Source organism: Nomascus leucogenys, chromosome 19, assembly GCF_006542625.1.
Source record: "Nomascus leucogenys isolate Asia chromosome 19, Asia_NLE_v1, whole genome shotgun sequence".
NCBI lineage: Eukaryota > Metazoa > Chordata > Mammalia > Primates > Hylobatidae > Nomascus > Nomascus leucogenys.
The window spans coordinates 24,690,586-24,714,417 of record NC_044399.1 but is presented as its reverse complement, the minus strand read 5'-3'; the positions used below and the strand labels follow the sequence as shown (position 1 = coordinate 24,714,417).

General features: G+C 48.4%; 1 protein-coding gene across 4 annotated transcripts; it reads left to right on the top strand.

Annotated features, from left to right (window-relative positions):
- Positions 1–13,267: 13,267 nt before the first annotated feature.
- Positions 13,268–21,231, top strand: POMC (proopiomelanocortin). Of its 4 annotated transcripts, none has more exons than XM_030799332.1 (4): positions 13,268–13,624; positions 16,463–16,512; positions 17,359–17,510; positions 20,389–21,231. In XM_030799332.1, the coding sequence occupies exons 3-4, from the start codon at positions 17,379–17,381 to the stop codon at positions 21,058–21,060; spliced, it is 804 nt and encodes a 267-aa protein (XP_030655192.1). In that variant the 5' UTR covers positions 13,268–13,624; positions 16,463–16,512; positions 17,359–17,378; the 3' UTR covers positions 21,061–21,231. The 4 variants fall into 4 exon arrangements, with proteins under 4 accessions (XP_030655192.1, XP_030655191.1, XP_030655193.1 ...); XM_030799331.1 differs by having other exon boundaries at positions 13,548–13,624; positions 17,329–17,510; XM_030799333.1 differs by lacking the exon at positions 16,463–16,512 and having other exon boundaries at positions 13,548–13,624.
- Positions 21,232–23,832: the final 2,601 nt, after the last annotated feature.

Genomic DNA, 23,832 nt, shown 5'->3' with positions numbered 1-23,832 from the left:
CATTTGTAAATGTAGCTTAAAGTGTCTAAGAAAATGGAATCAAGCACAAATTGAGTGCATGTCTGAGAGACTTCATCTACTATATTTATATGCTAGTTGAGTCTTCATTCAAGGTTAAGTAAAAATGAATGATAATTTGAGTTACAGGTAAATTTAAGATTTTGAACTTATGTCTATAAAGGCTTGAAGAAACCTAGATTGTAATTTACTGAATATTGATCAAAACCAAAATGAGATTCTTCCCTGCACACAGAATCCCCCTCAGACGTAAGCACCCAATTGACATGGCACTGAAGGAAGAATGTAGAGGATCCACAGTGTGCTTTGATGGGAAGAAAAATAAAAAAGATTATTCCAGAATAACACATGTGACCAGATTGTTTTGCTTGTATAGACAAGGATCTGCCCTGGCTGAAAAAGACCTGTGCTGTTGGAATCAGTGATGTCTCCAAAATATACTGTAAATGAGTAGGTTTTTTTGTTTGTTTGTTTGTTTTTCTAATTCTGAGACAGAATCTCGCTCTGTCACCCAGGCTGGAGTGTAGTGGTTCGATCTTGGCTCACTGCAACCTCTGCCTCCCGGGTTCAAGCGATTCTCCTGCCTCAGCCTCCCGAGTAGCTGGGACTATAGGTGCGTGCCACCACACCAGGTAATTTTTTGTATTTTTAGTAGAGATGGGGTTTCACCATGTTGGCCAGGATGGTCTCGATCTCCTGACTTCGTGATCCACCCGCCTCGGCCTCCCAAAGTGCTGGGATTACAGGTGTGAGCCATCATGCCCAGCCATAAGCGAGTAGTTTTTACATGGAGTTCAGAAGTATAAAAGCTTTGGCTGGAGCGGTGGCTCATGCCTGTAATCCCAGCACTTTGGGAGGCTGAGCCGGGCAGATCATAAGGTCAGGAGACCGAGACTATCCTGGCCAACATGGTGAAACCCCATCTCTACTAAAAATACAAAAAATTAGCTGGGTGTGGTGGTGTGTGCCTGTAGTCCCAGCTACTCAGGAGGCTGAGGCAGGAGAATTGCTTGAACCCGGGAGGCGGAGGTTGCAGTGAGCCGAGATCGTGTGACTGCGCTCCATCCTGGGCAACAGAGTGAGACTCCATCTCAAAAAACAAACGAACAAACAAACAAATAAACAAACAAAAAAGCAAAAACTATTGAAACAAACAAAAAAAGAAACCTGTATCCATTTGCGGCCACTCTCCATTTCCCAATGACACTCCCAACTCCTAGCAACCACTAATCTATTTCCTGGCTCTATGGATTTGCCTATTCTGGGTATTTCATATAACTGGAATCATACAATATGCGACCTTTAGTGTCTGACTTCTTCCAATTAGCATCATGTTTTAAATATGCATCCAAGTTGTAGTATATATCAGTATTTCATTTCTTTTTTTTTTGAGACAGAGTTTTGTTCCAGCCCAGGCTGGGGTGCAATGGCACAATCTTGGCTCACTGCAACCTCTGCCTCCCGGGTTCAAGCGAGTCTCCTGCCTCAACTCCCAAGTAGCTGGGATTACAGGCATGCACCACCACGCCCGGCTAATTTTGTATTTTTAGTAGAGATGGGGTTTCTCCATGTTGGTCAGGCTGGTCTCAAACTCCCAACCTCAGGTGATCCACCCACCTCAGCCCCCCAAGGTGCTGGGATTACAGATGTGAGCCACCACACCCTGCCAGTATTTCATCTTTTTTTGTTCTCAAATAATATTCCATTTTATGGATATATCACTTTTTATTTATCCATTCATCAGTAGGTAGACATTTGGGTTGCTACCACTTTTTGGCTCTTATGAATAATGCATCTGTGAACATACAAATTTTATCAAAATGTGTGAAAAAATGTTTGAGTATATACCTAGGAAAGGAATTCCTGGGTCATATGGTAACTCTATGTTTAACATTTTGAGGAAATGCCAAACTCTTTGACAAAGTGGCATTATTTTACATTCCTATCGGCAGCCAAATACCCTTTCAAGAGTAAATAAATAAGTAGTGAGATCTTATTTATTATCTTGAAATGAAATTCATTGATAATATAACCTTCTCGTGTTCATAATACATAGAAAAATAACTTCAACCTAAAGGTTGAACTATAATATAAAGGATAAATTAAAAGAATATAATTTATACATGTTTTTGTTTTTTGAGACAGTCTCACTCACTCTGTCACCCAGGCTGGAGTGCAGGGGCACAATCTTGGCTCACTGCAACTTCCGCCTCCCGGGTTCAAGAGATTCTCCTGCCTCAGCCTCCCGAGCAGCTGGGATTACAGGCACATGCCACCACACTCTGCTAATTTTTTGTATTTTTAGTAGAGATGAGGTTTCGCCATGTTGGACAGGCTGGTCTCAAACTCCTGACCTCAAGTGATCCACCCACCTTGGCATCCCAAAGTTTTGGGATTACAGGTGTGAGCCACTATGGCCAGCCAATACCTGTTTTTTGAAATGAGATGTTGAAGTCAGAGACTGGAGGCCTTCTCTGGATTAGACCTGGTCTGGAAGCGTTTCCCCCAAGGGGTCTGCCAAAGGCTCCAGCCCCAGCCCCTCAATGGCACCAAGGACAGCTGCCTAAGGGGATGCTGGGAAAGGAATCACTTTCAACTGGACATAAAGGTTCTGGACATTGTGTTAAAAACAAACCAAACTGCCTTCCAAACCCATTTCAGGGGTCCCTGCACCCTTCCCATCACACACACACACGCACACACACATACACGTGCGTGCACACGCACGGACACATGCAGAGTCATGGGCTCTTTGAGCTGCTGCATAGCAGGTCACTGTGCACCGGCTCTGCCCAGCCTGGTGTCCCTCTCCTGGGGTAATGGGACTGAGGGCACAGTGAGGGCTCTCCGGGCCGCAGGTGGGCTGCTTGGCTTCGCTGTCCTGGCTGCTCCATTCCTTTGAGCAGCAGGCATAGAAATGGAAGATGGGTACCTAATGGGGGCGGGGGCTGGAGAGGGAGACTGAGCTGAGTGCCTGTAAAAAGGCCACTTCAAGCCCCCTCCACGCAGCCATTGTTGGGTCTGGAGGAAGGAGGACCGCTCGGAAGCTTCTGAATGCCGCCCTGTGATGCACTCACTAATGGATGTGCATTAGTGGCGTCCTTCCTGGCCACCACGTCACTCTCCCTATCTCGACTGCTGGCTGGAGAACCCTGCATTCTTCTGGAAAAGCAGCAGTCACGCTCGAGCCCCTAACAAAGGCCTGTCCCCCACAAAAGGACCATTATGACCACCACTGAGTCAGAATGGTGGCTGCTGTCACCTGAGCTGTGTCTGGAAAGAGCGGCAGCAGGGACGTCATCTAGCAGAGCCTGGTGTGTCTGTTATGTCCACAACATCTTCAGCAAAGACACCACTTCCAGGAAGTCTACTTGGATTGCAGAGGCTCAAGCCTTCATTGTGAAAAAAGGGCTTGGGGTAAGGGAGTGGTTCTGAAAGAATACATGTGGCTCCACATGGCAATATACCCAGGTGTAATAAGCTCAGGGTAAGAGAGAACCTGCCATTGCTGATGCAGGGCTGTGCACACAAACTTACAGGCTCTCTACTGGGGTGTCCCATGGAACTGGCCCTGTGTGAGGAGTGGCTGCAGAGGGCTCTTTGACCAGGGCTGGCTTTCCACAGGACACTTGGACCCTGTGGGTGGGTGGCTGCCTGCAGCAGGAGTGCTGGTAATTAGTGGCCCAATTGGTTTCCTCTGGGATTCAGAGTGAACAGAGCGGAGAACTGGCCCGCTCATGTGTGCAGACTGGAGCAGATTCTCAGAGAGAAACAGGACACGAGAAAGGCCTAAGAGACAGAAGGACAGAGCTTGCCTCCTCGGCCCAGAGGACTCTGCTGTGCCCATTAGGGGCCATGTTCTGTAAGACTATTGTTTGTTTGTTTGTTTGTTTTTTAATCAGAGCTTGACTCTAGATCTGAGCCTAAAATCATAAAATGACAGGCCTGAAACGGACCACATCCTCCCCGACCCCATTGTTCAAATGAGGAGGCTGAGGCCCGGAGGTGGGGTGGGGGTGGGGGGGTGACTGGTCCAGGTCCCTGAGTCTGCTGGCCACAGAGCTGGGGCTAGAACCCAGGTCACCTCACCCCCTCCCACTGCTTCTTCCTCCACTCTATTTTTTTTTTTTTTTTTTTTTTGAGGCAGGGTTTGGCTCTGTTGCCCAGGCTGAAGTGCAGTGGCATGATCATGGCTCACTGCAGCCTCCACCTCCCGGGTTCAAGGCATCCTCCCACCTCAGCCTCCCAAGGAGCTGGGACTACAGGCGTGTGCCACCATGCCCGGCTAATTTTTGTATGTGTGTGTATATATGTGTATATATATATATTTGTGGAAATGGGGTTCCACCATATTGTCCAGGCCCTTCCTCCACTCTTGACTCTGCTTTGGGCCCTGAGGGTGCTGAAAACCTGCTCTAGGGAGGGGCATGGACTCTGGCCCTCCCCATTGTGCTCTGCGGCACCCAGACCATGCAGACCTTGGCCCAGGCTGCTGCACTAATGCGCGCATTAGTGGATAAAAGCAGTCTCAAGGGTCTCTTCATGAGGCCCCTTTGGCTGGAATAAAGCAAATTAAAACCCTATTCAAAGGTCAATTGAAATCTCTTTCATTCCAGTTCTCTGCACAAATTGATTCCTCTTTGCCCTTGAGGTCAAACTGAAGGCTGGTGAAGTGGCCCAGCTGCAGCACTGAATGAGAGAAGCTCAATGAAAAGGCTGAGACTGGGGAGGGCGTGTTGCAGGGGTGAAGCGGGGCAGTGGGATCCGCCTGAATTGTCGGGCCATCTGGGGCACCAGTAACCCTCTCCTCTGCTGTGCTTCAGGCTTCAGGCCCTTTTCTGGAGGCAGCTCCCTGTCTGCCCTGCAAACCCCATCAGGCTCCCCTCAGAGGGATTCTTAATTAGGGTTTCTATTAACAATTGTGGGTGCCAAGAGAAAATTTCCTCCCTTCACTCTGCCCTCTGAAGTTTTGTTGAAAATGAACTGCTAATAGACAGATTAATAGGGGAACAAGACATACAAATTAATTTCATGTGTATAGCACGGCAGAATGGTGGGAGAATGATTACCCCGTAACTCAATGAGGTCCAGATGCCTGCAAATATTTCTTGAAAGGGGAAGGGAAAATGAGGGGCATAGGAGTAAATGATTTTCTGGGAAAGTGAATGCGCCTGAGGAACAATGGCCTGGGACAAAGTTCCTCTCTGTTCTTTGGGTAGGTGGTGTGAAGGTGAGAAGCAGAAAGTCACTGTGAACGCAGGCTGTCTTATTATGCAGGTAACCCCCGCCCCAGGCTATCTCTTGGAGTTGCCCTCAGATAAATGGATGAAAAGTCTGTCTGGAGGTGGTGATGACTCCCAGTCTCTTCTCGGGTGGTTAATCTTTCTTTCCTGGTTATTTGATGAGATTCCTATGAAGGGAGGCTTCAGGCAATTGTATTTCTTTTAGAAAGAAGTTTCCTTAGTGAGATACGGAAATGCCAAAGAGAGTACCTTCTTGTGTTTTGGAAAAAATCAGAGAGACAGGGAGTGAGGGGAAGGTCAGGGCAAGATTTTGAAGGTTCTTCAAAGCAACTGAAGCTGCTTCTTTAGTTCCGTATTTTGGGGTATCATTTTCTGAGCCCTAGTGCAATTTTAGCAGTAGTTAGGATTTCTTGAAAGTGCTCATGAATCTTGAATGTGCACATAAAGGGGAAGATACTGGGCTATTTCTCATTCAGACACGATGAAGAGGAGGCACTTCCCTGTTTCAGGTTCATGTGTCCTACAGACGGAATATGGAGATGTTACTGGAAAGGAATCCCAATCCGGACCCCAAGAGAGGGTCCTTGGATTTCACGCAAAAAAGAATTCTGGGCAAGCCCATAGAGTAAAGTGAAAGCAAGTTTATTTATTAGGAAAGTAAAGGAATGAAAGAATGGCTACTCCATAGGCAGAGCAGCCTGGAGGGCTGCTGGTTAACTTTTTTTTTTTTTTGAGACAGAGTCTCGCTTTGTCACCCAGGCTGGAGTGCAGTGGTGTGATCTCGGCTCACTGCAACCTCCGCCTCCCAGGCTCAAGCAATTCTCTGCCTCAGCCTCCCAAGTAGCTGGGATTACAGGCGTCTGCCACCATGCCTGGCTAATTTTTGTATTTCTAGTAGAGACAGAGTTTCACCATCTTGGCCAGGCTGGTCTTGAACTCCTGACCTCGTGATCCACCTGCCACGACCTCCCAAAGTTCTGGGATTACAGGCTTGAGCCACCACGCCTCCCTGGTTAACTATTTTTATGGTTATTTCTTGACGGTATGCTAAACAAGGGGTGGATTATTTATGTTTCCCCTTTTAGACCATATAGGGTAACTTCCTGACATTGCCATGGCATCTGTAAACTGTCATGGCACTGGTGGGAGTGTAGCAGTGAGGACCAGAGGTCACTCTCAGTGGCCATCTTTGTTTTGGTGGGTTTTGGCCAGCTTCTTTACTGCAAACTGTTTTATCAGCAAGGTCTTTATAACCGGTATCTTGTGCCGACCTCCTATCTCATCCTGTGACTTAGAATCCTTAACCATCTGGGAATGCAGCCCAGGAGGTCTCAGCCTCATTTTACCCAACCCCTATTCAAGATGGAGCTGCTCTGGGTCACACGCCCCTGACAAAGAGGGTTTTGGAGAACCATGAGTTTCTGCAAACTGAGGGTTAAGAGGGAGAGGGTCTCCCTTCCTCATTCACCCCCTCCTACCCTTGCTCTACAAATAGTTTTCAAGCACCAACTCTCTAGCAGGCACTGATTATGGGAGCTGTGCCCTTGCAGGCAACCGGCACCAGCTGAGCAGCCCAGGGCCCCTCTGGACCAAACAACAGCAGGAATGAAGAGGCCCTGGATGAGCCTAAGGAGTTCCGAGAAGGGACAATCGTTATTCCATGAGGCAGGGATGGCAGCTGCCCCCAGCTTGTCCATGGAGACTATGGAGAAAGAATGAAGAAAGGTGTGCCAGGGTGGAGCTGGGGCTCCTCGTTCAGACCCTTGAGGCATGAATTGGTGCTTGTTCCAGCAAAGTCCCCCACAGACATGAGGCAGCTTCCTCCCTAAGTCTTCTCTTCTCCCAGTGTAATGTCCCCCATTGCCAGTCCCAATGCCTGGAGGCTGACAGCAAGGCCACCCTCCTTGTACCTCCTCACCCCCTGCCCCATGTTGGGCTCTCTGCCACTCTGTCCTTGTTGCCGTCCTATCAGTCACCAGCCTCCCCTGCACCTGCCCTTGTAACGCACTCACACCCTGGTGACATCTCTTTTCCAATTAAAACCTCAAAGGTGACAAGCTGGGATGATGACAGCAGCCCCAGCCCTACGTCTACAGCCACCTGGCATGCCTGCAGCCAGGTGCAGGTGCATCATCCCGGCCCCAGGAGTCCTCACAAGCAGAATCTCCCAACGAACCCATTAGCTACCCTGTCCAAAAGACCCTGTGTCTGCTCCTGTCTTCCCTCCTTCCCTCCTTTCTTCTTTCATTTATTCCTTCCCTCCTTTCTTCCTTCCCTCCCTCCTTCCTTCTTATCTTCCTTCCTTCTTTCCTTCGTTCCTTCCCTCCTCCCTTCTTTTATGTCTTCTTTCCCTCCCTTCCTTGCTCCTTCCTCCCTTTCTTTCTCCCTCCTTCCAACCTTGCCTTCTTTCCTTCCCTCCCTCCCTCCCTGCCTTCCTTCCTTCCTTCTTCTTCCCTCCTCCCTTCTCACCAGCACTCCCATGATATTAAGGTTAAGGGCTAGCAGTTGTACAGGACTAACTAGGGGCCAGGCCCTGCTCTAAGAGCTTTACATGAATTGCCTCCTTTAATCCATATGACAGGTAGTGGTCAAGCTGGAGTATACAAACAAAAAGAAGCTTTTGAACCCCTGAAATACCATAGGCAGGAAGCAAGCAAGAAAATTATTCAGGTGTAAATCTCGGCTATTATGGAAAAGGAAAGCTAACACAGAGAATAGACCAAGAGCCCAGAGGATGGAACCAAGAGCCCAGAGGATGGAACGAAGAGCTACAGAGAATCATTCCGGGCAGTGAAACTGCCTCTTGAAGGAACTGGTCACATGGTCACAAGTGCCAGGCCAGATTTCAGAATTTCGTTTTTTCTCTTTTCTCTTTTCTTTTCCTTTCTTTCTTTCTTTCTTTCTTTCTCTTTCTTTCTTTCTTTTTCTTTCTTTCTTTCTTTTCTTTCTTTCTTTCTCTTTCTTTTCTTTCTTTCTTTCTTTTTTTTTTTTTGAGACGGAGTCTCACTCTGTCACCCAGGCTGGTGTGCAATGGCGCAATCTTGTCTCACTGCAACCTCTGCCTCCCAGGCTCAAGCGATTCTCCTGCCTCAGCCTCCCAAATCGCTGGGATTACAGGTGTAAGCCACCACGTCTGGCTAATTTTTGTATTTTTAGTAGAGATGGGGTTTCACCATGTTGGTCAGGCTGGTCTTGAACTCCTGACCTTGCGATCTGCTTGCCTCGGCCTCCCAAAGTGCTGGGATTACAGGCATGAGCCACCGCACCTGGCCCTTTCTGCCATCTTTATCCTTGATCCTACATTACCCTCCACCCACATTCACCATTCAGTTCATAGAATTTCGTTTTGTTTTTTTGAAATGGAGTCTCGCTCTTGTCGCCCAGGCTGGAGTGCAGTGGCACGATCTCGGCTCACTGTAACCTCTGCCTTCCGGGTTCAAGCAATTCTCCTGCCTCAGCTTCCTGAGTAGCTAGGACTACAGGCATGCACCACCATGCCTGGCTAATCTTTGTATTTTTAGTAGAGACAGGGTTTCACCATGTTGGCCAGAGTGGTCTGGAACTCCTGACCTCAGGTGATCCGCCTGCCTCGGCCTCCCAAAGTGCTGGGATTACAGGTGTGAGCCCCTGTGCCCGGCTGAATTGTACTGTTTTTATGCCAGGACCAAATGGAGAAATCCACAAAAATAGTGAGGAGATTTAAAAAGCATACTTTTCTCAGTAACTAACAGAATAAGATGACAAACAGCAAGGATATAGGTAGAGAAAGGATATAGAATATTTGAGAATATTCAGAGTCACAGAATACAGTGCAGTGAGACACTTCTTTTGGAGTGCACACCAAGCCCTAATCAAAATGAGCCCTATATTTATCTGTTAAGCAAGTCTCAAAAAATTTCGAAGGTCTGAAATCAAACAGAGCATGTTCTCTGACTACAAGGGAATTAAGCAAAAAATTAGTTTAAAAACATGACTGGAAAATCCCCAAGGTTTAGAAGTTTTTTCTTTTTTTCTAAGTTGGTAATATGAATTGGAAGGGTTAGAAGTTAAGCAGAATATATATGACTAACCTATAGGTCAAAGAAGACATCTCAATGAAAATAAAAAGATATTTTGAACAAATGGTAATCGAAATATGACATATCAAAAGTTGTGGGATGCATATAAAGCTGTACTTAGAAAATATAGCCATAAATACACATGCAAAAAAAAGAATAAAAGAGATGGGCACAGTGGCATGCATCTATAGTCCCAGCTGCTAGAGAAACTGAAGTGGGAGGATCACTGGAGCCCAAGAGTTGAAGACGAGCCCAGGCAATAAAAAAAAAAAAAAAAAAAAAAGAAGGAAGGAAGGAAAAAAATGGTTCAATATCAATTATCTAAGTAAAAGTATTTATTTAATGTCCAACTCATGAGTATAGGAAAAGAATAGCTAATTAAACCTATAGATGTAGAAGGCAAGATATAATAAGAGTAAAAATTTCAGAAATATAAAAAAGTGTACATATAGTACAGATAATTAACAGAACCAAAATTGATTATTAAAAAGACTAATAAAATGGATAACACCCTAAGAAAACTAATCAAGAGGCCAGGCACAGTGGCTCATGCCTGTAATCCCAGCACTTTGGGAGGCTAAGGCCGGCGGATCACCTGAGGTCAGGAGTTTGAGACCAGCCTGGCCAACATGGAGAAACCTCATCTCTACTAAAAATACAAAAAATAAGCCGGGTGTGGTGGCACATCCCTGTAATCCCAGCTACTTGGGAGGCTGAGGCAGGAGAATCACTTGAACCCGGGAGGTGGAGGTTGCAGTGAGCCGAGATCATGCCATTGCACTCCAGCCTGGGCAATAAGAGTGAAACTCTGTCTCAAAAACAAAAAAGAAATTCAATCAAGAAAAAAGAGGATGCAAATAACCAATATCAGAGATGAAAAGGGCCAAAACTACAGATCCCAGATGCTTGAAAGATAATAAACAATTTTAAGCCAATAAATTAAAGAATTTAGATGAAATAGACAAATTCCTAGAAATACATATCTGACTAAAACTGACACATGAAGAAATAGACAATTGAAATAGTGCCATTTAAGCAATTGAATTTGTAATGGTTTAAAACATTTTTTCTTCTTTTTTCCAGTTCCAACTGTAAGGATTGAATCTGTAATTAAAAACTTCAATGAACAAACAATCTTAAAGATTTAGATGGCATCACTGGTGAATCATCCCAAACACTTAAGGACAAGATAACACCATTATATGCAAATTCTTCTACTTAATTATAAAAAGAGGGGAGGGAAGATGGATTTCCAACTTGTTTTATGAGAAAAACATAATTTTTTGATACCTAAATTAGACAAGAATTCCACAAGAAAGGAAAATTACAGGCCCATCTCATGAACATCAATGCAAATGTCTTAAATAAAATATTAGCAAATTGAGTCCAGTGCTTTCTATATGAGGATAACACATCATAATCAAATTGGGTTTAATCTAAGAAGGCATGGTAGGTTTAAAACCAAAAAATCAACAATGCAATAATTCACCACATTACTAGAATAAAGGGGAAAATTTATGTCATGTCAGACAATCAAAGGCACTTGTTCTAGGCTTTCAAAGAGGAGCTAGTGGTACAAGGATGCAAGGGCAGTGGTGACTCCTTTCTGGTGGCATTAGCTGAAGTGAGAATGGCAGCTTCCCACCCTGGGGACAGAAGTGACATCTATGTCAGATGCCTGTGGTCTTGACATGCCCCTTATGGCCCCTTGTAGTCTGTTATTTTTTTCTCCACTGGATCTGATTTTGGCCATGGTTCCAGCCACACTGTGCCCCTGCCCATTTTAGATCCTGGTCCCCCAACCTGCCCAGTGATTTTTTTTTTTTTTTTTTTTTTGAGACAGAGTCTTGCTCTGTCACCAGGCTGGAGTGCAGTGGTGCGATCTCGGCTCACTGCAACCTCCGCCTCCCAGGTTCAAGCGATTCTCCTGCCTCAGCCACCCGAGTAGCTGGGACTACAGGTGTGCGCCACCATGCCCGGCTAATTTTTGTATTTTTAGTAGAGACGGGGTTTCGCCATCTTGGCCAGGATGGTCTCCATCTCTCGACCTCGTGATCTGCCCGACTCAGCCTCCCAGAGTGCTGGAATTACAGGCGTGAGTCACTGTGCCCCGCCTACCCCGTGATTCTAAATGCAGTTCAATGGCCTTTCAGTTCGTGGAGGCCAAAGCAGGCTCTGCTGCATTAAATTAAGAAACTGGGCCGGGTGTGGTGGCTAACACCTGTAATCCCAGCACTTCAGGATGCTGATGTGGATTACTTGAGCCCAGGAGCATGAGACCAGCCTGGGCAACATAGTGAAACCCTGTCTCTACCAAAAACAAAAACAAAACAAAAATCCAAAACCCAAAATTAGCTGGGCATGGTGGCATGCATCTGTGGTTCCAGGTACTCAGGAGGCTGAAGCAGGAGGATCACTTGAGCCCAGGAGGTGGAGGCTGCAGTGAGCAGTGTTCACACTGCTACGTTCCAGCCTGGGCAACAGAGTGAGACCCTAATTCAAAAACAAACAAACAAACAAACAAACAGAATGAGAGACAGGGAAGAAAAGAAAGAAAGAACCCAGCTAAAGAAGTTGGGTCCATTTGGATTTTTCCTGGTTTGTTTTATCTGCTGCCACCAGCAGCCTCCTGAAGTTACAAAAATAACACAAAGTAAAATAAGGCAAAACCACCATCTGCTTGAAAGAGTTTACAAACCTGATGGTGGTCGTGGGGTGGATGGAAGATTAAAAAAAATGGGGACAGAAGTGAATTAGTGCAAGCCACATGCACTGACAACATGGAGATGGACTTCTGTGGAAGGCAGAGGAGGTCATGCCTCATGCCCCAGGTAGGAAAAGTGGTCGAAGAGGGCTTCAGAGAACAGGGGCTGATGGATGGCCTACATCTTGATGTGAGTCAAGCTCCTGGATGGCCGGAGAGAGGAAGGTTGTTCTAGTTGGGGAAACAGCTTGGACAATGGAGACCCAAGAAAGCCATGTTCTAGCAGTGTGAATGTTATGGATGCTGAAGTGCCAGGATGCAAGGTGGAGAACTGGGAAATGGCCCTGGAAAGAGGCCAAAGCCAGGTGATGAAGCACCTTGTCTATTGTAAAGGAGCTTGGATCTCTCCTGTGGTCGAAAGGGAAAGGATTGCTGAATGTAAAGCCAATGTCACCAGAAAAGCTGAATCCACAAGAGAGTCCTGGAGTCTAAAAGCATCTTATGGGGAATCAGGATAAGTCCTGGCATTTGGCAGATTAAGCAAGGGTCTTGATTTGAAGTTCAGTTTAGTCCCAATACTCCCTCCCACACCCACCACATTGCACAGTTTGGTTTTGTTTATTTACTCCAGGTTAAGGTAGAGTCTCTTAGCTTGGTATAAGTGCTGTACTCTTCTCTCTGGTCTGACATTTGGAACTAAAGCCAAGCCAGAACTCCAGGGCCAAGGGGGATGTTGAAAATTGTCTGAGTCCCCAGACCACCCTGCCAGCTCATGGCAAAGGGAGGGATCAGAGGCCACAGGGACAGCACTTCAGCCACTCTTCACAGCATCACCCTCTCCCCATTTAATGGTTTAGGTTAACAGGACTTTTTCCTTGAGGCTTGGGACACAGAAGGGAGCCTCCCCTAAACTAGGCCCTTGGAGAGCAGGCCCCAGGGGAGCAGTGCAACTCACCTTCACACCCACAAGACCGCTCCTGACTTCTGCTCCCTCCTCCCCTCCCCAAAGTGGAACAGAGAGAATATGATTCCCCACGACTTCCACATCACAGTTTCCAAACAATGGGGAAATCGGAGGCCTCCCCGTGTGCAGACGGACACACTCCGTCTGCGGTGATATTTACCGCCAAATGCGAACCAGGCAGATGCCAGCCCCAGCACGCACGCAGGTAACTTCACCCTCGCCTCAACGACCCCAGAGGCTGCCCGGCCTGCCCCACACCGGGGTGCTAAGCCTCCTGCCCGTCCTAAGCGGAGACCCAACGCCATCCATAATTAAGTTCTTCCTGAGGGCGGGCGGCCAGGTGCGCCTTCGGCAGGACAGTGCTAATTCCAGCCCCTTTCCAGGCGCGTCTCCCCTGCACTCGTCCCCAGTCTGGAAGCCCCCCTCCCACGCCCCGCGGCCCCCCCTTCCCCGTGCCCGGGGAGCTGCTCGTTGTGCTGCCGGGAAGGTCAAGGTCCCGCGCCCACCAGGAGAGCTCGGCAAGTATATAAGGACAGAGGAGCGCGGGACCAAGCGGCGGCGAAGGAGGGGAAGAAGAGCAGCGACCGAGAGAGGCCGCCGAGCGTCCCCGCCCTCAGAGAGCAGCCTCCCGAGACAGGTAAGGGCGCAGCGTGGGGGAACCGCGCTCTTTCCCCGGGATCCCCTGTCCCCGTCCACGAGATGCAGTCGGCCGGCTCCGGCTCCGAAGGCGGATCTGGGCGCCTCTGGCTCTCCGCGGTCCTGAGTTCTCGACAAACTTTCTGCGCTGACTGCGGCGTGAGAAGACGCCGGCAGCTGAGCTGGAGGGCCCACGTCCGGCCCCTGGGCGAACGGCCGCGAAGCTGCAGGCGCTGTCTCCAGGGAGCCGGCGGCCTCCGCTCCCCCAGGGGCGGTCCGGAGGCTCCGAGAGCTTGCTAGGAGGTCTTGGGACAGCCCGGTCTTTTTCTTTCTTTCTTTTTCGTTTTCTTTTCTTTTCTTTTCTTTTTTTTTTTTTTTTTGAGACAGAGTTTAGCTCTTTTTGCCCAAGCTGGAGAGCAAAGGGGCCATCTCTGGTCACCGCAACCTTCGCCTCCCGGGTTCAAGCGATTCTCCTGCTTCAGCCTCCCGAGTAGCTGAGATTACAGGCATGCGCCACCACGCCCGGCTAATTTTTGTATTTTTAGTAGAGACGGAGTTTCTCCTTGTTGGTCAGGCTGGTCTCAAACTCCCGACCTCAGGTGATCCGCCCGCCTTGGCCTGCCAAAGTTCTGCATTACAGCCACCGCCCCCGGCCAGCCCGGTCTTTTAGTATCTCTTGCTCCCAGTTTCCAGGATAGGTGTCACTTCTTGAAAGTCAGATTCCATACACGCTATCGCAAATTAATGTTGGAAACGGGGCAGCAGAGAAAAGGATAAAAGTCATAATGAACGTCCTGCCTTCCAGATTTTTTTGGATTTAGACCCCTGAATCCTTGTTTCCTTGCCCACCTTAGCGCACCCGAGGTGGCCGCGCTATGATAATTACATGATAACTGGGTCAATTACAATGCAGAATAGTTGGGTCTCTTCTCTCCAAGACCTAGCTGGGGTTAAAAACAGGTGGCCGGGGCAGGAGCTGTCCCAGGTCCTGAAACTCACTGTCTAGTTTCGGATGCCCTCAACAGAACCAGGGGTGGACCGTTTATGGCGCAGACCCTCGGTTGAGGGCACGGGCAGCCATTTGGAATGATCAAGGCTCAGGGAAAGGGCGTTTCCAGCGAAGGAGAGACAGTCCACTTGGCATTTGGATTCCCCAAATTCTTCATGTTTAAATGGGGCAGGGAGGGTTCTTACAGAATGGCTGGAAGGAGCCAAGGAAAATAAAAGTGTGTGTGGATTTGTTTTGTGTGTGTCACTTTATAAGCTATGCACAGATTATGGCCACTTTAATGACTTACTATTCCTTTGATACTTTTGTTATAGGACTCGATGTATGTATGTCATGGTGTAAGGACAAAACTCGGCCCCTGTGCTCCTCTAATCTACAAAAGGGCATGGCCAGCGTGCAGTTTTAGAGTAACAAACAAAATGATATGTTGAGCTCATAGAGAGCTCCTCACACCTATGAACTTCTAATAAGTGTAGTTCTACTATAAAGTTAATCTCAGGATGAGCAAATTGCAAGTTTCTATTTTTCCAGAACTTTCATTTTTGGATTATAATACTTTCCTTACTTAAAAAAGCACAACATTTGATATTTCCCCAATAATTTGTTGCTTTAAAAATGACACAAAAAGGTACTATTTGTTAATTGCAGAAAACTGAAAATACACATCAGCAAATACACATACACATAAGCAAAATATACAATACAAACACAAGGCCATCTTTCAGGGAAGAATCTGAAATTTTAGCAATAGCAGCCATCTAACCAGTTTAGCAACAGAATATAAGCTCTGAGAGGGTGGGAGTGAATATGTTACCACATTGTATAGCACAGCACATAGGGCATAAGGAGGGGAAATGCTCTCTGGAGCTTTCCAGGAAGGCCTGAAGTCATTGCTTCTAGCAAATGGAAATCACTCCAGAGTAGTTATCTTTGACGAGAATTGAAATATAATTGAGGAAACTATCAGACCTGTATGATTTTATTTTTTTCTTTACTAATATGTTACTTTACATTTGCATTTGGTGACATATGTAACTACCATTTTTCTGTGACTGTAACATCTGGGCATTTTTCAGAGCTAAATGTGCTGTGGTCAACTTGGAGCTTTAATCTAATTGCCTGGTCCACCAAGTTCGGGCTGTGTACTTGAACTGGATCACTGGCAGGCTACAATGGGAACAGCCTGTCCATTGGAGCCAGGAGAGGACACCAAGTTTGACCAAAGCTCGTTTAGTTGCTCCTTTAGCCGAAGCACCCCTGGGCCAGTCACTGGCTGCCAGCGCCATCTAACGGCTGCTCTGAAAATGCTCAGCCTTGCCCGGCAATCCTTCAGAAGCTAGCCCTGTGCTGGCCCAGCGCCTGGGGAATAGGGCGAGGGTGGGGTAGAGAGAAGGAAGTGGCCTCCTGAAGTAGAAATGAGTGCTTCGGAGGACTTTCACTTCCAAAGCCTCCCCTATATAAAAAAGATTTGGCCCACGCCTCCCTAAATGAGAGATTTATTTTAAGCAAACTTATTTTAAAATGCCAGCGTTCATTAGGAGTGACAAGACACTTAGTCATCCATACTTTAATGTGAATTACTTTTCTCATCTAATTACATTTCTTTCTAGCAGCTGGCTGAGAAGATCTTCTGAAATCCAAAATGATTGTAGGGTTGGTGGTGAGCTGATCTCCAGCCTCGAGGTGGCTTCAGAGGGCCCACCTGGTTAAGGGAAATTTGGCAGTGCGAGGGTAGTGCTGCAGAAAGGGGCGGGCACAAGGAACTAGAGGCACCATGGATGCCCCCTCCTTATTGTCCCCTGGTGTCTTGACCTCAGCTTCTGCCCACAGGCACTTTCTGGATTCTCCAAAAGTATCTGCAGTGGCTGTTCCACCAGGAGGTAATTCCCTTCTGGGCTCTTTCCCCTCCACACCTGCATCCTCTTCAAATCCTGCCATTTCAGACCACATGTGAGAGATCTAGAGAACAAGACATCTGACACCTGATGTGTTCAGAAGATGAGCCAGATTTAAAAGAACTGAGATCTGCTTTAAAAACGAAGCTCTCCAAAGTTACTGGAGTCTGGATAATAGTGATCACCAGAGTAATTTGTGTGCAGGACATCAAATCAGGTTGCTTGAAATGCTGCCTAAATTGGCCAGTGGTTTTATTTGCTTTTCTGTCAACCTAATATTCATAGGAAATAGAGTTTCAGAGGAATGATAGGATCCTGGTGGAATAAAAAGGGAAAAGACCATCTTGAGCAGGAATTTCAGGGTCCTCTGTTTTTCCCTAGTTACTTTCACCCCTTAGATCTGGCATGTTAGAACTACAGCTTAATGTAGTGAAATAGGAAAGTTCTCTGTTAGGAGCTTAGCCTTACCTTGTCATGAACATTAAAGTAATTGTCTCTCTTTGGGCTTCAATTTTCCCATCTCTCATGGGAGGGGCTGAACCAAGCAATCCCCAAAATAGCTTCCAGCCTTAACCTTTTTAGGGGTCTCGTTTTAATAGAAGATAACAGGCAAATGGTCACAGTTTACCCAGGTCCATTCCCTCCTCCTTATCACAACTTATACCACCACCCTACTGCACACCTTCTTTCTCAGCATTGCTGCTGTCCTTAAAATGCCTTTAACTCCACAAGAGAATGTGTTGTTAATGTTGGCTCAAGGTCCTTCCTGGTGAGTGGCCAACATTGTTTTGCTCCTTGCAGGGGTCCCACCAATCTTGTTTGCTTCTGCAGAGCCTCAGCCTGCCTGGAAGATGCCGAGATCGTGCTGCAGCCGCTCGGGGGCCCTGTTGCTGGTCTTGCTGCTTCAGGCCTCCATGGAAGTGCGTGGCTGGTGCCTGGAGAGCAGCCAGTGTCAGGACCTCACCACGGAAAGCAACCTGCTGGTACGTGGGCCATGACTGCCATCTTGGCTTAGACATTAGACGGGACTGGAGCTGGGAAAGCTCAAAAGAAAGGGGTGTGGGGAAAGGGAAATTCATTCCCAGTGATAGGCGTGATTCGACCCAGGGCAGGAGCGAAACTTCGCAGTGAAGTAAGGAATGAGGGAAGGAAGCAGCTTCAGGGAGAGGGGTTGAGTCCACAATTTCTGCTTGGTTATCCTTACTTCTTGCCCCATCTTCTATGGAGACCTTGAACCCTTTAAGATAGAGATGGTGCTATAAGAGCAATAATGGACCCCTCAATCTATTCTGTACTTTAAATCTTTAGCTTCCCAAACTATTCCTTTTTAAGAAGCTCATATCACTTGCCATTTTCATTCCATATTTCTTACGCTTTTATCTACTACCAATTGCAAAACCAGCCAGGTAGTTCTTCAAATCATCTCTGGAAGAAGGAAAAACCAGGGGACCTTTTTTTTTTCTTTAATTGGTGCCAAATGTCTCATGTTTCTTCTGGAGGACTGGCCTTCTGCCGTGTTCCTCTGCAGTCTTTCCAGAGCATGTGAAGGCCCTTTGTGTCAGGCAGAAGCTCTCTCCAGGTCACCACAGGGTGTACGTGTCTTCCTGTGGGGTGTGTGTGTGTGTGTGTTGGGGGGCATAAATGAGTAATGATGCCAAATCCAGAGATTAAAAGGCACACTGAGACCAGGCGAGGTGGCTCATGGCTGTAATCCCAGCACTTTTAGATGCTAAGGTGGGAGGATTGCTTGAGCCCAGGGATTCAAGACAAACCTGGGCAACACAGTGAGACCCCCATTTCTACAAAAAATAAAAAAGTTAGCCAGATGTGGTGGCATGTGCCTGTAGTCCTAGCTACTTGGGAGATTCACTTGAGGCCAGGAGTTTGACGTCACAGTAAGCTATGATCACACCATCGCACTCTAGTCTGGGTAACAGAATGGGACCTTGTCTCAAAACAAAACAAAACAAAACAAAACAAAACAAACAAACAAAAAAAACCCCATATTGTTAGTGTCAGTGACTGGGATTTTAATCCTGTTGCCATCACCTGGCAGGTGCTGAGGGTGGAATGTACATAACTACATTCTGTGTATTTTGTCAATGCAGAAGCTGAGTTAAGGTGAAGAGAGAATGAGGTCCTCAAAGACACAGACCAGTTTTGTGTAATATAAAATAGAAATGAAGAGCCCAGGGGATTCTGTGAGTTCCAGTTCAGAAAGACCCAAGAGTCTCTTGACTTGAGACACCCACTGCACAGCTCACCAGGGAGGGTGCACTGGACACAGTCAGGACCCATGGGTTCTAGACCCAGTTGTGAGCTGCGGGACCTTGACCAGGTCCTATCATCTCTCTGAGTCTCGTGTTTCACCGTCTGTCCAGGGGAGGGGAGTGTAAATTAGTTTTTTCCATTGTTAACGTTCCACAGAGTTGTAATTCTGAACACCTGGAGTAGGCAATGTCCAGCTCAACAGAGTGGGTAGGATCCTTTTATTTTCTCCTTTGCTATTCCCAAGAAAGAGAGCAGCCAGTGAGCTTTTCATCCTTTTATCACTGAAAACTCAAGGCTGCAGCCTATGCAGCCATTTTCCTAAGCTAATATGTACCACAATTGAGTCCTCTAGGGACAAGGAGCAGAGACACAGGTTCCACAGACGGTGCAATGGAAATAACGCTAGCTTTCCACCCCTCCCTTCAGCCAGAATGAGGTTACAGGGAAATGAGCTTGCCCCAGAACTCACTGGGGGATCTCTCAGAAATCAGCTCAGAAGTCGTGAAAGAACCAAGGTGCAGTTTTGGAGGCTTAATGCAGAGATAGAGCTGGGGTAGGGCATAAAGTAGGTTTTCCATCACTGAGGTAAGGTTGAGGCATTATTTTTTATTTTTTATTTTTTATGTATTTTTTGAGACAGAGTCTTGCTCTGTCACCCAGGCTGGAGTGCAGTGGTGTGATCTCCGCTCACTGCAAACTCCACCTCCCAGGTTCACGCAAGTTGAGGCATTATTAAAAATACGTTTAAAAATATGGGCCCTAGTAGCCAGACTTCTATCACCTGGAGAGATTATCCCCCAAATTTCAGCCCCACTCCCCTCCTGGACTTGAATTAAACCATATGTTTTTATTCAATATTCTTTTTATTTATTTATTTATTTGAGACGGATTCTTGCTCTGTTGCCCTTGGCTGGAGTGTGGAGTGCAGTGGCGTGATCTTGGCTCACTGCAACCTCTACCTTCTGGGTTCAAGCGGTTCTCCTGCCTCAGGCTCCAGAGTAGCTGGGATTATAGGTGCCCGCCACCACATCCAGTTTATTTATTTATTTATTTATACTAGAGATGGTATTTCACCATAGTTGGCCAGGCTGGTCTTGAACTCCTGACCTCATGTGATCTGCCTGCCTTGGCCTCCCAAAGCGCTAGGATTATAGGTGTGAGCCACCGTGCCCAGCCCTCAATATTCATTAAGTGCCAACAACTACCACCTGTCTGCCTTTCTTGGAGCCACTCCTTTATGTCAGGCATATAACAGTAAGACTTTGGTCCTGTTCACAAAAGCTAGGGGTGGCTAGATGGCTAGACAAACCATGGAATGGGATGGGAAGTGTGTTGCAGTTGCCAGGCAGAAGCATGCAGGGGATGGGATGAAAGAGGCGGTGGCAAGATCTTAGATGCCCACGAGTGCCAAGAAAGCAGGTGGGCAGACCTGCTCTGTAGGGAGGCCTCGACGCTTGACACGCCCGACACTGTGCCCTGTGTCCTCGGCACGTGGCGAGGGCGGCCAGGGCCTAGGCGCAGTGACGGGCGCGGCGGCCGGGCTGGGGTGCAGGGCATGGGCTGCCCTCATGCCCTCGCGTCTTCCCCCAGGAGTGCATCCGGGCCTGCAAGCCCGACCTCTCGGCCGAGATTCCGGTGTTCCCGGGCAATGGCGACGAGCAGCCTCTGACCGAGAACCCCCGGAAGTACGTCATGGGCCACTTCCGCTGGGACCGATTCGGCCGCCGCAACAGCAGCAGCGGCAGCGGCAGCGGCGCAGGGCAGAAGCGCGAGGACGTTGCAGCGGGCGAAGACCGCGGCCGGCTGCCTGAGGGCGGCCCAGAGTCCCGCAGCTATGGCGCTGAGCCGGGCCCGCGCGAGGGCAAGCGCTCCTACTCCATGGAGCACTTCCGCTGGGGCAAGCCGGTGGGCAAGAAGCGGCGCCCGGTGAAGGTGTACCCCAACGGCGCCGAGGACGAGTCGGCCGAGGCCTTCCCCCTGGAGTTCAAGAGGGAGCTGACCGGCCAGCGGCCCCGGGAGGGAGATGGCCCCGACGGCCCTGCCGATGACGGCGCCGGGGCTCGGGCCGACCTGGAGCACAGCCTACTGGTGGCGGCCGAGAAGAAGGACGAGGGCCCCTACAGGATGGAGCACTTCCGCTGGGGCAGCCCGCCCAAGGACAAGCGCTACGGCGGTTTCATGACCTCCGAGAAGAGTCAGACGCCCCTGGTGACGCTGTTCAAAAACGCCATAATCAAGAACGCCTACAAGAAGGGCGAGTGAGGGCACAGCGGGGCCCCGGGGCTACCCTCCCCCAGGAGGTCGATCCCAAAGCTCCTTGCTCTCCCCTGCCCTGCTGCCGCCTCCCAGCCTGGGGGTGGTGGCCGTGGCAGATAATCAGCCTCTTAAAGCTGCCTGTAGTTAGGAAATAAAACCTTTGAAATTTCACATCCACCTCTGACTTTGAATGTAAACTGTGTGAATAAAATAAAAATACGTAGCCGTCAAATAACAGCAACATGGATGGGAGGAGCACAGTGGTTTCCATGCGGTAGGATATTTCACAGGACGTAGTGAGCGTGAAAGGAAAATGTGCCTCCTGCCCCCACCCCCAAATGGATCTTCAAGGGATCAGATAGTTTGGGTGAAGGCTCAGGGTGGCTCCAGCACCTCTAGGATGGCCGTATTTTCCACACACCCCACTGAGTGGGAGACTGCTCAGCTAGCACACGTGTAAAGGCAGGATTCCTGCAAGAGTGACCCCGGGCGCTCAGGGGCTCCCCGGTTCCGGTCCACCTCCAAAAGCCAGTTGGACAGCCTACCCACGCCTGGGAGGGCTCTGGACTGTCAGGTGAGAAGTCTTGGTAATGTCTCCGGGGAACTGAGTCCTGACTGCTTCTAGCAATCCATGGGACCTTAGGCAAGTCTCTGAACTTCTCCAAAATTTAGTTCTCTCATCTACCTCTCCCTTCCCAGTATGAGGGTTATTGTGAAGACTAAAGGAGAAAATGGACATAATCTTTTTATCACAGAAGCTAAGTGTGAGGGCTGAGAGTTGGTATCAGTTCCAATTTCACTCCCAGGCTACTCACAGATAGGCTCAAACATACGGTCTCTCTCACACACACACTCATGGAGACACACATCTGTTTAATACAACATACTCTACACAGTTGCTTCTTCCAGCCCCTAGGGCTTAAGCCCTGACTGAGGCCCTCTGATCCCTCCTGCTGTGCCCAAGCTCCTCCCTCCCCACGTGTTTCAGCTCCAGCCCTTCTCATCCTTAGTACTTCCCCCAGGCCTCTCTGATAACAGCTTCCCAACCAACTGGTCTCCTAGTCTCCAGCCGCTCTCCCCAGCCCATTATATACGAATTCTTCCTATTAGTTTACACAACATCTTGCTTTTTCCCACAGTCCTAGGCTCAAGAGTTAAAACAGTGCCCCCACCCCAATTTCTGTCAATTCCAAACTACTAAGCATGGTGGGCAGGGCCCTTGTAGACGGCACTCTCTCCTTACCAAACCCTGCTTCCCAAGTTTGCCCGGAAGAAGGCGCTGCCTCACACTTGCTGGTCTCCTCACAGGTCTCGCATCCTCCTATACCCTTTGCCTGGAATCTCCCACCTTCCCGTCATTTTGTTGTTGTTGTTGTTGTTGTTGTTTTTGAGATGGACTCTCACTCTGTCACCCAGGCTAGAGTGCAGTGGCGTGATCTCATCTCACTGCAACCTCCGCCTCCTGGGTTCAAGCAATTCTCCTGCCTCAACCTTCCAAGTAGCTGGGATTACAAGAGCGCGCCACCATGCCCGGCTAATTTTTGTATTTTTAGTAGAGATGGGGTTTCACCATGTTGGCCAGGCTGGTCTGGAACTCCTGACCCCAGGTGATCCGCCCACCTTGGCCTCCCAAAGTGGTGGGATTACAGGTGTGAGCCACCGCCCCCGGCTCCTCTGCCATATTAAATGCAACTGTCTTGCTCAGGCTCATGTCCACCTCCATGGGGCACCTCTGCCAGGTGCCCTGTTCATTTTCAGTGTTTCTGCCGTCAGCCCCTTCTGCACAGGAGGGCATGCTGTCCAGTTCGGATGGCAAGTTCCTTGCTGCATCCATGCCTTGTCTACTCTCAGGAAGATTCCAAGCTCTGCAAGGGCAGAAGCCAGGTGTGTGTTTCTTTTGTATCTCCCCATAGTGCTGTCACAATGCTGGGACCACAGGTTTGCACATTTACATACATTTACACATTTACAATTCACATGAGACTTACCACGTAGAGGTGCACACATAGATGTCAAATGCACTAGATAGACCAGTGGGTAGTATAGAGTAAAGCCAGCTGGGAATCCTCTGTGTGTGGCACTGACATATGTACCCCGTGTTATTTTGATGTTCTGGGAGTTGACAATGAAAAAATAATTGGGAATTCTCCCTGTGAAGTTTTGATATGTGGTGAGTCACAAATCCAGATTTTTTTTTTTTTTTTTTTTTGAGACAGGGTCTCGCTCCGTCACCCAGGCTGCAGTGCACTGGTGCGATCTCAGCTCACTGCAACCTCTGCCTCCTGGGTTCAAGTGATTCCCCCACCTCAACCTCCCGAGTACCTGGGAGTACAGCTGCCCGCCACCACGCTCAGTTAATTTTTGTATTTTTAGTTGAGATGGGGTTTCACCACGTTGGCCAGGCTGGTCTCGAACTCCTGGCCTCAAGTGATCTGTCCACTTCGACCTCCCAAAGTGCTGGGGTTACAGGCATGAGCCACTGTGCCTGGCCAGAAAGCCAGATTCTTAAGACAAGGTGTTCCCCAGTATGGCTTACATGGAATGTGCTAGAATGAACAATGGCCTAGGCCTTCCTGAGGATGCTCCCATGCTGGGCATGCTGGGCCTGAGGTTTCCATCTTGGTAGCCTCCTTTCCCCCACACCTTCTCCCTCTGAGACAGGTAAAGTCATGGTTGGTGGAGGTGGCTAAATGTCAGTGGTACACTGTTGGTATTTTCAGATCCCGTTTGCTTCTCAAAAAAACCATTTACTTTAAAGAAATCAAACAGACAGCCATG

Coding starts and splice junctions, on each gene's coding strand:
- POMC (XM_030799332.1), top strand. CDS start 17,379: ATGCCGAGATCGTGCTGCAGCCGCTCGGGGGCCCTGTTGCTGGTCTTG. Junction 17,511..20,388: donor CCACGGAAAGCAACCTGCTG/GTACGTGGGCCA, acceptor GTCTTCCCCCAG/GAGTGCATCCGGGCCTGCAA.